Source organism: Penicillium brevicompactum (genome assembly GCF_028827555.1).
Source record: "Penicillium brevicompactum strain IBT 35665 chromosome Unknown utg000001l_segment0_segment0, whole genome shotgun sequence".
Taxonomy (NCBI): domain Eukaryota; kingdom Fungi; phylum Ascomycota; class Eurotiomycetes; order Eurotiales; family Aspergillaceae; genus Penicillium; species Penicillium brevicompactum.
This window is the reverse complement of record NW_026623203.1, coordinates 7,327,767-7,342,394: the sequence shown is the minus strand read 5'-3', so window position 1 is coordinate 7,342,394 and position 14,628 is coordinate 7,327,767. Positions and strand designations below refer to the sequence as shown.

At 50.7% G+C, this 14,628-nt stretch overlaps 2 protein-coding genes across 2 annotated transcripts; both read left to right on the top strand.

Moving 5' to 3' along the window:
* Nucleotides 1-176: 176 nt before the first annotated feature.
* Nucleotides 177-6,706, top strand: acyA (adenylate cyclase acyA; the record flags this gene model as incomplete). Its single annotated transcript, XM_056951670.1, has 5 exons — nucleotides 177-350; nucleotides 437-1,619; nucleotides 1,678-3,723; nucleotides 3,845-6,333; nucleotides 6,401-6,706. The coding sequence occupies 5 exons, from the start codon at nucleotides 177-179 to the stop codon at nucleotides 6,704-6,706; spliced, it is 6,198 nt and encodes a 2,065-aa protein (XP_056817585.1).
* A 1,030-nt stretch (nucleotides 6,707-7,736) lies between these two features.
* Nucleotides 7,737-10,076, top strand: N7506_002373 (putative sister chromatid separation protein (Src1); the record flags this gene model as incomplete). The annotated part of the gene is made up of 2 exons (XM_056951669.1): nucleotides 7,737-9,310; nucleotides 9,452-10,076. The coding sequence occupies 2 exons, from the start codon at nucleotides 7,737-7,739 to the stop codon at nucleotides 10,074-10,076; spliced, it is 2,199 nt and encodes a 732-aa protein (XP_056817584.1).
* Between the last annotated feature and the right edge of the window lie 4,552 nt (nucleotides 10,077-14,628).

Genomic DNA, 14,628 nt, shown 5'->3' with positions numbered 1-14,628 from the left:
ACAGCAGCATCGACGCACGTTGCAGCTTCCCCCCCCCGGTCGCCCACACCCGCCTCTGTCACCACAATTGTCATTAATGCTCAGCTGCTTCGAGAGACCACCCCACCCCAAGATACAGCTGGCTGCAACTTGATCAGGATCCCCCTGGTGGGTTTCCATTGAATTTGAGCGCAGCGATGCCGGTGCGGGATAATCAACCTGACAACCGTCAAGGCTCGGGGAGCTCTGGCAACAGTTGGATTTCGCAGGATACCGTACGGAATCCCGGCCAGTCTCAAGACGAATCGAATGCCCTGCCCGGGGGTCGCAACGTCGCCCCATTTCCCGGATCATTAAACATGGATCAAAAAGTAAGCCTCTGACTACCAACTTCCCGCTGACTTTGAGCGCGTCGTTTTTCAGCCATCAGAGATAGCAGTACTAAAGCGTCCATCAGGCCGGATCCCTCGAAGCCCCCAAGAATCGATTGGGGAAACTCCGCGTGGTCATGGGATTCGCCCAATGTCTCCCCCCCGAACAGCGCAAAGCCTCCGGATTTAGCAACCACCGTGAAGCACTAATTATTCCAAATAACAGAGATAGCCCGCCTCAGTCCTCCGCTTCTAATCCCCGACCTGCGCCTCTTTATCCGACCCGTTTAAACCCCGAAGAGATCGAATCGATTGCCCCATGGTCCACACCGCTGAGCAGTGGACATCAAGAAGGTGGCGGCACGTTTTATCACGATTATTCCGAACACGAAGCTTCTCCTGCGTCACTCTCATTCCGCCCCACAACGGGACGGACAATAGCGAGTGAACCCGCCGAGTATGAATATCACGGGGAACACCGGCGCCCATCCGCTGCCAGCGCAACAACCGTGAGCAGCCAGGGATCAAGATCTAGCATTAGCCAGAAGTTCCGAAAGAAGCACCTGAAGGGTCTGCTTGGAGATGACTACAATGCGCCCGGGGAGCTGCAAAACGATGATGATGGATCTCAGCAGTCGTCAAATAGGCGCGGAGGGCCAGTTGATCAACTGAAAGCGCGAGAGAGAGCAAACTCGGATGGCTCACGCAACACCCCCGATGGCTCTGGGTCACCACACCGTTTACAAAGGCCACGAGGGGTACCAAACCCTGTAATGTCGTCAAAGGACATCACCCCTTGGGATTACCAAAATTACAACGATGTTTCACAGTTTGGAGCAGCACCGATACATCCCACGCCCATTGGTCCCAATGGGCAACGTCTTGCAACACCAGAACACGGCGGGACAGGACCAAGGGATCCCGTGCGACGGGGACCTGCCAGGCATCGCTCTTCAAGAAGCAAAGAGGAAAAACCGACTCTTGCTGGTGATCTAGCGGGTTATCAAGCTCGACCAGCCACCGGTAGAGATGACGGTGGGCTGCGGCCGTTCAACGAGAATTACCTCCATTCAACAACCGACATGAGCGACTCTACTGGGGCCGGAGGCCGGTCATCTAGCCCTACCCCAAGTACCCGCAGTGCATACCGGGATCCCGATCAAAGCTCACAACACACCAAATTCGGCTTCATCAAAAAGTTAATCGGGCACGGAACCAAGTCGCATGACCGATCAAGGAATTCTTCTCCGCCACGCCGTGATCGGCAAGGTAGTCTCGAAGGAAACCACTCCTCGAGGCACCTCGAATCTGCCGACTCTGACAAAAGAAAGGATGGAAAGGGCATTGGAAAAAGGGCTCGGTCCGCGTCGTGGGTTCACCAATCAAGGTGGGGACCTATATAACCCCAACAAAGATGACAAGTCTCATGAGGAGAACAAGCACTTCTTCCCTCTTGACGTCAACATGAAAGATATCCATGATTTCGTGCGACCTTCTTCCCCGGGGCACGCGCAGCGCATCAAGGACGGAACTGTCACACCGGGTGACGATTCCAAAATCGAGAAGCCATGGAACGCTCCTGACAGTTGGGCAGTTAGGGGACCCAATGACCCTAAGTTGGATGAGGAACCGGTCCCTACCGGTCCACGTGAACGTGAAGCCTCCTTCTTCATACGTATCTTCCGCATTGATTCCACCTTTGCTACGCTCTCGGCTGGTGTGAATGCGACAGTCTCCGAGATTCTGCAAATGCTTGGTAAAAAGTCGTTTTTGCAAGATCATCTCAACAACTACGAGATCGTCCTTCGTAAGAATGACCTTTCACGGCAACTCGATCACAATGAGAAGCCAATCCAAATGCAAAAGAAGCTACTTGAACAAGTGGGCTACGCGCCGAACGACAGGATCGAAGACATTGGCCGTGAGGATCACAGTTATTTGTGTCGCTTCATCTTTTTACCGACTAAGCTCAGTGGTTATAGCAGCCTTGAGACCGACCCTGGTTTCAACAAGGTGCAGAAATTCAGCCACGTGGATCTTCAAGGTCGCAGCCTTGTCACGATTCCGATCACGCTGTACGCGAAGTCATCGGAAATTATCTCACTGAATTTGTCGAGGAACTTGTCATTGGATGTTCCCAAGGACTTCATCCAAAGCTGCATCAATTTGCGGGAAATCAAATTCATTGGGAATGAGGCCTCATTCCTCCCCCTAAGCTTCAGTCTAGCTTCTCGGTTGACATATCTGGATATTTCCAACAACTGCCTCGAGGACTTGGATCATGCTCAACTCGATCGGTTGACAGGCCTTGTCAGCATCAAGATGGCTAACAACCAGTTGACTAAGTTGCCCAGCTACTTTGGCAACTTCGCCTCCCTACGAAGTCTCAACATGTCGTCAAATGGGTTCAAGGTTTTCCCTGAGTTTATTTGCAACTTGAAAAGTCTAGTTGATCTAGATATCAGTTTCAACGGCATCGAGGAACTCCCCGGCATCGGCCGCATGGTCACCCTTGAGCGTCTTTGGATGACGAACAACAACGTTAGCGGAGCGCTAGATGAATCATTCCGTGAATTGGTGAATCTCAAAGAGTTCGACGCACGTTTCAACTCTATCACCAATATCGATACTCTCTCTAGCCTTCCACGGCTGGAACAGATTTACCTCGGTCACAATTTCATCTCACGATTCAAGGGCTCCTTCCCGAAGTTACGAAGTTTACATTTGGACCATTGTCCTCTGACGCAGTTTGATGTTGATGCCCCCATGCCAACATTGAGTTCTCTCAACCTTGCTTCGGGCAAACTTTCTCAGTTCCGGGACACCATTTTCGAGAATTGCCCGAACGTGACAAAGCTTGTTCTCGACAAAAACCACCTCTCTTCGGTCTCGCCCCAGATTGGCAAGCTGCGTCGATTGGAGCACTTCAGCATGATCAAGAACCCATTATCATCATTACCTCCGACCATTGGCTGCCTTGTGGAGCTCAAGCATCTCAATCTGCGAGAGTGCAACCTAACCTCGCTTCCATCTGAGATATGGCATTGTGCCAAACTTGAAATCCTCAACATTTCCTCAAATATCCTATCATCCTTCCCCAAATACGGTGCTCCTGTTCCACTGGTTCCTGGTGAGCCTACCCACACGCCTGCCACTACGCCGGGCGTGACAGGAAACCCAAGTTACGAAGACATCGGCCCACTGGATGAGCCGGCTCTCCGTCGACCCAGTCAGACCTCAAATGGGGTCAACAACTCTGTTTCGCCAAATGGGTCTTACCGCAACCCTTCGAACGCTCAATCCGTTTCTCAGCAAGGTGGTAGAAAGGTGTCGGCCACGGGTCGATCGTTCACCGATCCAAATGCGGTGATTCGTAAGGATTCAAACTTCTCTCAGCAGATGGCAATGAGCTTTGCGGCATCTCTCCGCACCCTTTCCCTTTGCCGATAACAGGCTTGAGGATGATGTGTTTCGAGAACTGTCCTTGCTTCCAGAGCTTCGCATTGTCAATCTCTCTTACAATGACCTGACGGAGCTACCACAAGGAATCCTCAAGAGATGGCCTTTGATCTCTGAATTGTACCTCTCTGGCAATGAACTGACTTCTTTGCCGTCTGATGATCTGGAAGAGGGGAGCAACCTCAAGATTCTTCACATCAATGCAAACCGATTCCAGGTGCTGCCTGCAGAACTTTGCAAGGTCAGCAAGCTCTCTATTCTGGATGTGGGAAGCAATCACCTGAAGTACAACGTATCCAACTGGCCATACGATTGGAACTGGAATTGGAACCGCAATCTCAAGTTCCTCAACTTCTCCGGCAACAAACGTCTGGAGATCAAGCCTAATATTGCGTCTCTGGGTCCCCCAGCCGCTAACGGTGCGGATCTGACCGATTTCAACTCTCTGACCCACCTCCGAGTGTTGGGATTGATGGATGTCACCCTCACTATCCCTATCATTCCTGAAGAAACCGAAGATCGCCGTGTCAGAACTTCTGCCTCCCTGGCCGGTACCCTTGCCTACGGAATGGCCGACACCCTTGGAAAGAGTGAGCATCTTTCAATCATCGATATGATTGTTCCACGGTTGAAGCAAGACAATGTGGAAACGTTGGTTGGCATGTTTGATGGTCAGACGCTCGGAACTGGAGGATCTAGGGTTGCAAAGTATTTGCACGAAAATTTCACTCCCACCTTCTCCTTTGAGCTTAAGAAGCTTCATCGCGATCAGGGTGAAACCCCGCTTGATGCACTCAGACGGGCGTTCCTAGCTTTGAACAAGAACATGGCCGGCTCTGCTTACAGATCAATCGATGACCGTGAAGTTCGACAATACCACAGAGGTTCAAACGCCGCCAAGCTTCTCAACCAGGATGACATCCTGTCCGGAGGTGTGGCTACCGTTTTATACCTGAACAACATGGACTTGTACGCCGCCAACGTCGGAGACGCGCAAGCTATCCTCATCAGATCCGATGGTTCGATGCGCACTCTGACGCAAAACCATGACCCCGCGGAACCCAACGAGCGCGCCCGCATTCGAGCTGCCGGAGGTTTCGTGTCTCGTAATGGCCGACTGAATGATACGCTTCAGGTATCAAGATGCTTCGGTCATTTCCCAATGATGCCTGCTGTCATTGCGGCCCCTTACACCATGCATGTCGCTCTCACGGAGCAAGATGAGATGATTGTCTTGGCATCAAAGGAGCTTTGGGACTTTGTTACTCCCGAGGTTGTGGTTGATATCACAAGAAGAGAGCAAACGGACTTGATGTTCGCAGCTCAGAAGTTGCGTGATTTGGCCATCTCGTTCGGTGCCACCAACAAACTGATGGTGATGATTCTCGGCATTGGTGAACTTCAGAAACGTCGTCCCAAACCACGTCCTTCTCTCAACACTGGATCTTCTACCTTTGCCGAGGAGCAGATTATTCCAACCGCCAAGCGCCCCAAGAAGCGTGATGGACCTGGAGATTCGCGGCTGGCCCGCTTTGACTTCGTGGATGCCCCGGTTGGTGAACTCGCCATCATGTTTACGGATATCAAGAAGTCAACTAGTCTCTGGGAGATCTGCCCCGACGCGATGCGCTCTGCTATTCAAATCCACAACGACATCCTGCGTCGTCAACTTGGAATCTTTGGTGGCTACGAAGTCAAGACTGAAGGTGATGCTTTTATGGTGGCTTTCTCCACGACCACTGCTGCTCTACTTTGGTGCTTCAACTGCCAAAATCAGCTTCTGGAGGCGGAGTGGCCTACAGAAATCCTTGACCAGCCTCAGTGTCGAACTGTGGTTGACATGGACAACAACGTCATTTTCCGTGGTCTTTCTGTTCGCATGGGTGGCCATTGGGGTGAGCCTGTCTGCGAAAAAGACCCAGTCACCAACCGAATGGACTATTTCGGTCCCATGGTAAATCGAGCATCGCGTATTTCTGCAGTTGCCGATGGAGGGCAGATTTTCGTTTCGTCTGACTTTATGACCGATATCCATCGTAATCTTGAGACCTTTGCAGACGCTGAGCGCTCCGCGTCAACAAGCTCCACCGACAGCCATCCCCGCGGTGAAAGTCTTGGTCACAACATCCGCCGTGAGCTGCAACAACTCAACAGTCAAGGCTTTGTTATCAAGGATCAAGGCGAGCGAAAACTGAAGGGTTTGGAGAACCCCGAGCCTCTCTACCTTGTTTACCCCTCCGCTCTCTCTGGTCGCATGACATCTTCGGATGAAACCCACGACGCAGATAGCAACACCGCGACCATGAATCCAAACAACCAGCTTGATATCCAGACAAACGTCATTTGGCGTCTCTGGGAGGTCACACTTCGTCTGGAGCGACTCTGCGGTGCTCTGGAGAATCCCAACGAGCCAAGTCTCAGCGAGCCCAATGTCACTCTCTTCAACATGATCAAGAGACATGGTGGGGAGCTGAATGACTCCACTGTCCTAAGCCTTGTCGATCAGCAAGTCACTCGCATTGAGGTTCGTATCATAACTCCCTCCTTCTTCTTCTTCTTCTTCTTCTTCTTCTTACTGACACATGACCTAGGTAACGATCAACACGCTTTCCATTCGCCACATGATGCGACCCTTCAGGCCAGGCGACAGCCTGAAAGACCACGCCACTCCTATCAAAGACGTTCTCCAGCAGCTATCCACCCAGCTTGCCGAATTCCAAGCCCTCAAGGCACAACTCGCCGGCGCTTCTTCCCACAATTACGGCGGCTCTTTACCTCACTATGGTAATGATACCTCGGAAACCATCGATAGCGGCATCACCTCTGCGGCCTCATCCTTCCTCCACCTGCCCGGCGATGCTAATCGCTCCTTCGACTCCGGCCGCGGCCATCATTGAAAACTGCCTGCGTCCTGCGCTCAAATCCTCTTTCTCGGTTTTTTTGGGCGATTCTCTTCTTGTATCTCTCTATCTTTTACTTAGTGAGCGGCGTCTCACTGGACGGAGGGAGTTTGTAGTTTGTTCTTTTTACAAAGCATCACGGTATGGAGCCACGGGGGTTGTTTCGGTTTCTTTTCTTGTTGCTTATTCTCTTTTCTTTAAGGCTTGCTTGGCTGTAATCGGCTTGAGTAGTAAATACATTCCAAGTCGGAAAGATTTTTCACCATTCGCCTTTTCCTAGTATTCTTGGTCGGTAGCGATGTCTTTTTTCGATCTAACGTATGTATCATTCATGGATTTTCGGTGTGATTCTTGTCTTGGGCATCATCATCTTAGAGTACCTACTCGTGTAGGAAATACCCGTACATGAGTACATCACCGCCCATTAGCCTCAGGCACTTGAGTGCTTTGACTCAGCTTTCGGGGGTCTAACCAATGGCATTCTTTGGTATTACTCACGATATCCTTGAAGGCATGTTTATTCATGTGGATTGTAGCAAAAATAAGCATACTTAGTTGTAGCTCCCAAGAGGTGATGATCACGTGCTTGTGCTTCTTTGTACGTCATCGGTGTTTGTTTTCTTTCCATGCTTTGTCCGTTGACCCGTTTGCATTCTGCTTCTCACCTCGAACTGGTTGATTAACTTTGAGAGAGGCTCACTCGTCCTTCATTCATTCTAACTTTTTACTTTACTTGAGCGTTAGGGCACTATTTTCGCCCCCCGCCTGTTGCCCCGACTACGACCTCAGCGAACTGGGTCTGGCGTAATTTCACAGCTCACGCAAAACAACACCCCTGCTACCCCAGGTCACATTCGAAAAAGGGAGCGATCGGTGGTATTTTGCTCGACTCTCGCAATTTCAGCCTCATCTTGCTGAAGACTCAGTCCATATCGCCCAAAGTCGCCGTCGCGAAATTACATCTCGGTCGGTTTGTGTCGACAGATTAATAAGGCCACGATAGCCAACATATCGCACGTCTCCCAAAATGGCGGACGAACTGGACTATCTTTATCCAGACTTTGATCTCAATTCTCTCACCGTACCTCGCCTCCGTTCTATTCTCGTCAACCACGATGTCCCATACCCTGCGTCGGCGAAAAAATCTCAGTTGATCGGTATCCTTCAAGATGAAGTACTCCCACGGGCGCGAAAGCTCTTGCGTGACCGCGAGAGGGTACGCAGAACCAGCGCGGGAATAACAGACATGGGCAGTCGTTCAAATTCAGTGGCCAGCGACGATGAGAGAGACTCGATGCCTCCTCCACCTACACCCTCGACAGTCGGTTCCACAAGCAGAGGGCAGCGAGGAACTTCACGGCGCAGTACTCGTCACTCAACTGCGGATACGGAGGATGGCCTTGCTCCTGCTACACCTGCCAGGGCCCCAAAGCGCACAAGCGTGGCCCGATCGGTGGGCAAGCACGTCCGCGCATCAGACACGGAAACTGGCGATGATACACTCGCCACTCCCGTGGCTGCTACGCGTCCTACACCTCGCAAATCTACCGCCAAGAAGTTGCGTCGCAGCGAGGTTCTCCCTTCAACGGAGACAGACGAACTTACGCCCGGAATCAAGTCGGAGCCTCGCGAAGATGGCATGTTCACGGACGACAACCCTTTCCAGAGTGGAAGTCCGGAAGCACCCAAGAGTACAAGGAAGAGCTACGATGCCAAGCGCAAGAGTGGCTCGCGCCTTTCCACCGAGAGCCCGGCTAGGGGTCGCCCATCCAGGTCGCGACTATCAGCAACACCATCAAGCCTGCATCAGGACGATGGGTATCAGGCGCCTCATCGCGAATCATTCGACTTCAAATCTCGACTGTTGCCAACCCGGGAAGAGTCCGTCGAAACCGAACAGTCGGAAGAGTCGGAAGAGGAAGATGATGAAAGTGAAGTGGGAGCAGGCGAAGAGTTCACACCGGATGAACAGCTCGCTATGTCTATGGAGCAAGATCAGTACCCGACGCAGATTCAGAGACGACGTCCTCACAAGCAGGGGACTCTCAGCCGTCTGGCACCTTGGGTGGTCATTCTTTCACTCGCTGGCAGCTTTGGTACTTGGTGGCGCAAAGAAAAGCTCGAGATTGGATACTGCGGTCTTGGGAAGCCCACATGGTCTTTGGCTGACACCAAGGTTCCTGAATGGGCCAATGTCCTGGAGCCTCGATGCGAGCCGTGCCCCAGCCATGCCTTCTGCTACCCGGACTTCGAAGTACGCTGCGAGAACGATTTCCTTCTGAAGCCTCACCCCCTTGCCCTCGGTGGACTAATTCCCTTGCCTCCCACATGTGAGCCTGATAGTGAAAAGGCGCGCCGCGTGAAGGCCGTCGCCGACAAGGCTGTTGAAGAGCTTCGCGAACGTCGCGCGAAGTGGGAGTGCGGGCAGTTGAAAGAGGATGGCAAAGACGTTCGCTCTCCTGATATCAGCGAGCCCGACCTGAGAGAGGAGGTAGCAAAGAAGCGCCGCAAGGGACTGAGTGACAGTGAATTTGATGACCTTTGGAAGGGTGCAATCGGTGAAGTTGTTGGCAAGGATGAAGTTGTTAGCAAACCTAAGCAGTAAGTCTTCCTCCAGTTGTGGGGAATTTCCGTGTCTCCTTGGCTACTCATCGCTCTGGATGTCAATATCCAGCGGCATTTCTCAAAGATCTGGTCTGACATTGTGTACCGGAACTGACAGAGACGCTTTCGCAATTACAGACCTTCCGGCGTCCTCGTCTTATCTTCCACCTCCATCGCACGGCTCCCCGTCACATGCGCCATCCGCCGTCACTTCCGACTCGCTCTCGTCGCGTATCGACTCCCTATTTTCCTTCTAATCTCAGTCCTTGGTCTGCTTGGGTATGCCCGCGCGCGTGTACTTGCCCGCCGCTCCGACATTGCTCGGGTGCCCGAGCTCGTCGCGACAACCCTCGATCGTCTGTCCACACAGGCCGCACTTTACGCTCGCAGCGAAGCCAAGGAGGCTTACATCTCCATTGGACAACTTCGTGACGATGTCCTCCGATTCGAGCTTCAAGGGAAGCGCCGCGAGGAGCTCTGGCGACGGGTCTCGCGCTTCGTCGAAGGCAATGCGAACGTTCGTGCCGCTGTCCGCGAAGGTCGAAGCGGCGATGTTTCACGGGTCTGGGAGTGGATTGGTGGAATCAACGCCATCAGTGAATCTGACCACGCTCGCCGCCGTGAGAGTGCTAGGTTCTCTCTTCCTTCTCCGTCTGGGGACATTGCTACAAGTCCTCACACTCCTGTGGACGAGAGCAAGCACGAGCCACTGTCAAGTCCAAGAGAGTCCCGTCGATGGGATGAGGGCCGTCCAATCTATTGATGTTTCTATTCCCTAGGGTGCAGAGGTGCCCAAGAAAGATTTGCGGTTCTTGCTTTTTAGATATCCCCGAGTTTGTATGTGTTGTTTTTTTTTTTAAATTTCGGTCTATGAGATATGGCTTTCAACTTTATGTTGTGTTTCTCTTGTATGATTGATCCCTTTGCTTCGCCTATTATATTGTTCCATACTACTTTCTGTGAATACTTTGTATCTTGTCAATCGACCTTTCGCTTAATCAAAAGATTATTATTTTCCAAGGTTGGCTTCAGTGGCTCTACTAGCTGGGCACTTACAAACTCCTATCTGCATTCTGCAATCTCTGTCGTTGCATTGCTACTACCCACATGGACATCCATTTCAATTGGTTGGAGAATACGTTCGAGCAAATACATGCCGATCCTCGTGACCTTTGCACAGGCACTGCAGGTGGAGTCTAGAAGCACGACCGTAGTCGTAGGGCAGGCATCGATTGGCGTTTAACATCCATATTTCCAGGAATCCCTGCTGCGCTCCCTCTAGTCTCCTCGAAACTTTTGTAGTCCCGTGGAGCAAGTTGTTTCACATTGGACTGTTCTCAACAAAGATCCTCTCTGTGCCTTTTCATGTGCAACAATTTGACACAAAACCCTTTGTAATGACAAACCCACGGTATTTGCAAGTTGTGGTACCTATTCACGTTAGGGCAAGGTGGTCTACTCCGCCAAAAAGGCCTCTCTCTCTCTCTCTCTCTCTTTCTCTCTCTCTCGCTCTTGGTGGTATACGTCTTTGATGCCCAACGCCCTCGGTTGATCCATATCTCCGCGTTTGCATAAAGTTTGGGATACGACCATGGCGCACGGGTATTCTAGGAGGTATTCTAAGGATCACCATTGCAAGCAATTTAGGTGAGGGGACAGGTGTGGGGGCTGTCAAGACATCCTGTTGCCCGATGTAGACCAATACCGAAACTAGGGCCAAGGGACGTAAATTACTAGGTGGACTTACATTCCTGTTCAAGGACCGGTTACAGATAGGATTCGACACTAGTACGCTTGGTATAGGGACTTCATGTATCCTTGTCCAATGTGATCAGAAGAAAATAGGTCCTGCGCTATCAAAGATACGCTTATTTAAAATGCCGTTGGCCCATCACCAGGACAAAGCAATGGCAGCTTGCAGCATTGCTAGCTCGGTGGCACCAGAGCCCCTCTCCCGTACGGAGTACTTGTATTCGTACTCCGTACTCACATATGGATTACTGTGGCTCAAGGGACTGTGTGCATACGCACGGCAGTGGAATTAGAGAAGCCCTAATGGCAGATAACACGGCAAAAACCAATGAGATTGAGGGGTCGAACACACCAGCCCTGGTGAGAAAAAGGAACAATCTCTGCCAACCAACCAGCTGTTTGGTGGACTCTGGGGAAAAGGTTTCCGCGAGCGACGCGGGTCCTTTTGTGCGGGTTGCGCAATAGGATGCTGTATTTGCCCAGGCTTGGACTTTGGCCCTAGACTAGGCACACACGGCAACTTGCATTTTGACCGCTTATTGAGAGCCACGAAACGAAGGGCATCCTATCAAATAGCGTCAGAAGCGACGGGTGTGGATACAGACGATGCGTAGGCTGCGTAGTGTGGCCGTGGGCTGCATGTCCGCTTTTGTAACAAAATTGCGAGATCATTCCTTGCCCCGCTGGTGTCTAGAAACGAAGCCAGTTCATGTGATGATCACTTACATAGTACAAGTGTACAAGTAGGAACGCGTGCTCAAAGTCCGCAGGTAGACCCCGAGAAGCTTTTTGTCCTTGCATCAGCCCAAGCTCGTACTTGGAGTCCGTAGATCGGCCATGTTTGGTTAGACGAGTCTTGGAGGGGAGATTGATGAGAGACCCTCCAGCCACGTAGCGTTGTGGCGAAGAACAAGGGTTAGTGACGGGGGTATTTTGAGCAACGGGAACCGCTCAAGGTCGGGATTGTGGAGATCCTTGAACATGGAAAGGCATCAATTGTGCCACATTTACTCCGTAATGGGGCGCAATTCGTCAGGGATCTAGGATGCGTCTAGAATGATCCGGCCTTCCTACTCGTATCGGGGAAGTTGACTTTTGAGTCGCCGAGTCTCCATCTGGGCGGGATGAGCAGCACATGGACCAGTGAGGAGGTCATGACGGTGGAGCAAGGCTTCGACGGTTCTTCCACTTTGTTGTTGCGGATGTAGTCGGCCGATCAACAGTCCCTGGACCGGCCAGCTGGGTCCTGGTTCCATTGACGACAAGTCCAAATGATAAATTGAATATACTTCTTGTTCCGAAGGCTTGAGGGTTGAGACCTCGAGGAAGGCATCGTATTGGATCCGGAAGTAGTTTCCGTAGGATCAGCAATTGTCTGAATACCTCAACCAAGTTTGGTAGATTCCAGTGACGAGCTTAAGCTTTTTAAAAGTTATGTAATTTTGACGATGTTAGGGTTCCAGGTGAGGTCGACGCGGTGAGCCATGAAGGATAATGGACGTCGACGCCCAAGTGCGTGCATCCGAAACGGGTCAAGGAACTGTTCGCCGGCACCAATCAGAGCTTCTAGGCTTCGATATCCGAACCCTTTCATTGTTCCTGACTGTTTTGGTTTGGTCAGATCTTTCAAATTCGGGGTTGTTGGAAGCTTGGAATGTGCCTTTGAAAGGGATGGCGCTATACAATTTAACTGCTAATTAAGTATCCAGACACTTCTGGCAAAAGCGAGACAATCTCCATACGTTGTTGTGCAAAAATTATTCATATTTGTACTCACAAGAGTAGATTCCTGGAATGGCATAAGTAAACACGGGATTGGAACGTGCACTCGGGCAGAGCTGATCCAAACGAATCGTGTGTAGTCACAGAACCTAAATTGCAGTTAATTAAATTTGCTCGAAGTCGAGTGAACCTACGGAGTACTCCGCACTGTAAGCTCAACGAATGCTCTAGTTACCCAGTGCTCTTAGGCACAGGATTTGGGTACTCTGCAGTGTATCATGTCAGTGGTGGCGACATCTTTCCCGGGGCGTTGATCATCATTTGATGGGAAACAATCTCCCTCTAAAATGCAGCAGAATAGGGCAGACACGAAGCTGCTCCTACGTCGAAGACGTTGATCCCAAAGTGTTGCGATACGTAGCATGCGAACGACTCGAACAGTCGGAAAGGCTACTTCGTCAAAAACTGGTGACCAATGCCATCGCATGCATCCCTGGTCAAATGACCTGCCACTCAAGCGCACTCGCTTCACTTCAATGTGGCAAAAACCAACAAGCCACAGTGGAGACCGACAGCACGATTAGTGGGGGCAGCACTGGCCTGCATTATCCAGTACGTACAATCCAAAAAAGTTGGGTGGATATGCTAGCGCACCATTTTAAGGGCGGTTAACTAAAAGAACAAAAATTGACTCTATACCAAAGTGTGCATTGTGTCGCATGCATCGTGAGCGTTGTTGTTGGATCGAGATGAAATCTCCGGAACCTTGCGCATGGAGCTATGCAGGTGTAGCTTTTTTTCTTCAGGAAAATCCAGGGCGTTGACAGATCTCCCGACCCACGGAATGGGTTCAAACCCCCAAGAGATACCCAGGGATCGCTCGGAGATCTAAGACCCAAATGGTAGGGATAGACCATCTAGAATACGAGTGTATCAAAGGGGCTAAGAATGTCGACAGAATACTCAGTAACAGCAGAACTCCAGATATACCAATAGGAACAAGCAAAATCACTATCGATCAGAACCAGATTTCTTACACAGTGGTGATTTCATGTTAAGTTGTGTTGTATTCTGTTGGTCAAGGTGGTGTGGAAACTAACTCCGGGTCCAATTAGGGCTGTTAATGACAGCTTGTTGTATGCCCCGTGTACAGCGGAAGAAACCATTCCTTTTCTAGATAAGTTACTCCCTACTCGAGTCAGTTTCTTGGGGGAAAAAAGAAAGGTGGAAAAACGAAAGATGGAAAGAAGAGTTGATAAGAATGAGGATTAAAGTCCCAACTTGCCCTCCTATTCTCTACGATTCTAGCAGTACAAGTCGGAAATGTAGCCGAGTTTGTCCTAAATTACCAAATCCTCAAGTCATAATCACCCTTGGATAACCACCTGGGCACTTTCCATGTTCCTGGCGATAGCTCCCTAGCTTTTTTTTGCTTATATGCGTATTTTGGCGGGAATGTCAGCTTCAAAAGGCCCACATCCACCACGCAGCTCTCGATCCTCTCTTTCTTTTCTCTCCCTTTTTATTTTTTTTTATTTCTTTTTCATATATTTATATTTTTTTCACTTTCCCCTTTTTCCCGTTAATCCCATTTCTCACACCCCCCACTTTGGTCCTTGCGGTCTCTTAATACCTAGCCCACAGTGCAGAATATTTACTGCATCGACCTAGCGCGGCCCCAGCGGCCCCTCCTCTCTTCTCCATTGTATAATTTTCTCCATGCGCCATTCCTGTCTGATGTGATTTGTTTGATTATGCTTTCAAATGGTGTCTCGTCCGAAAGAGGGTTTGGCTTCTGATTTGTTTGTCTTGTATTGCTTTTCTATCCCGGCAGTTGATCG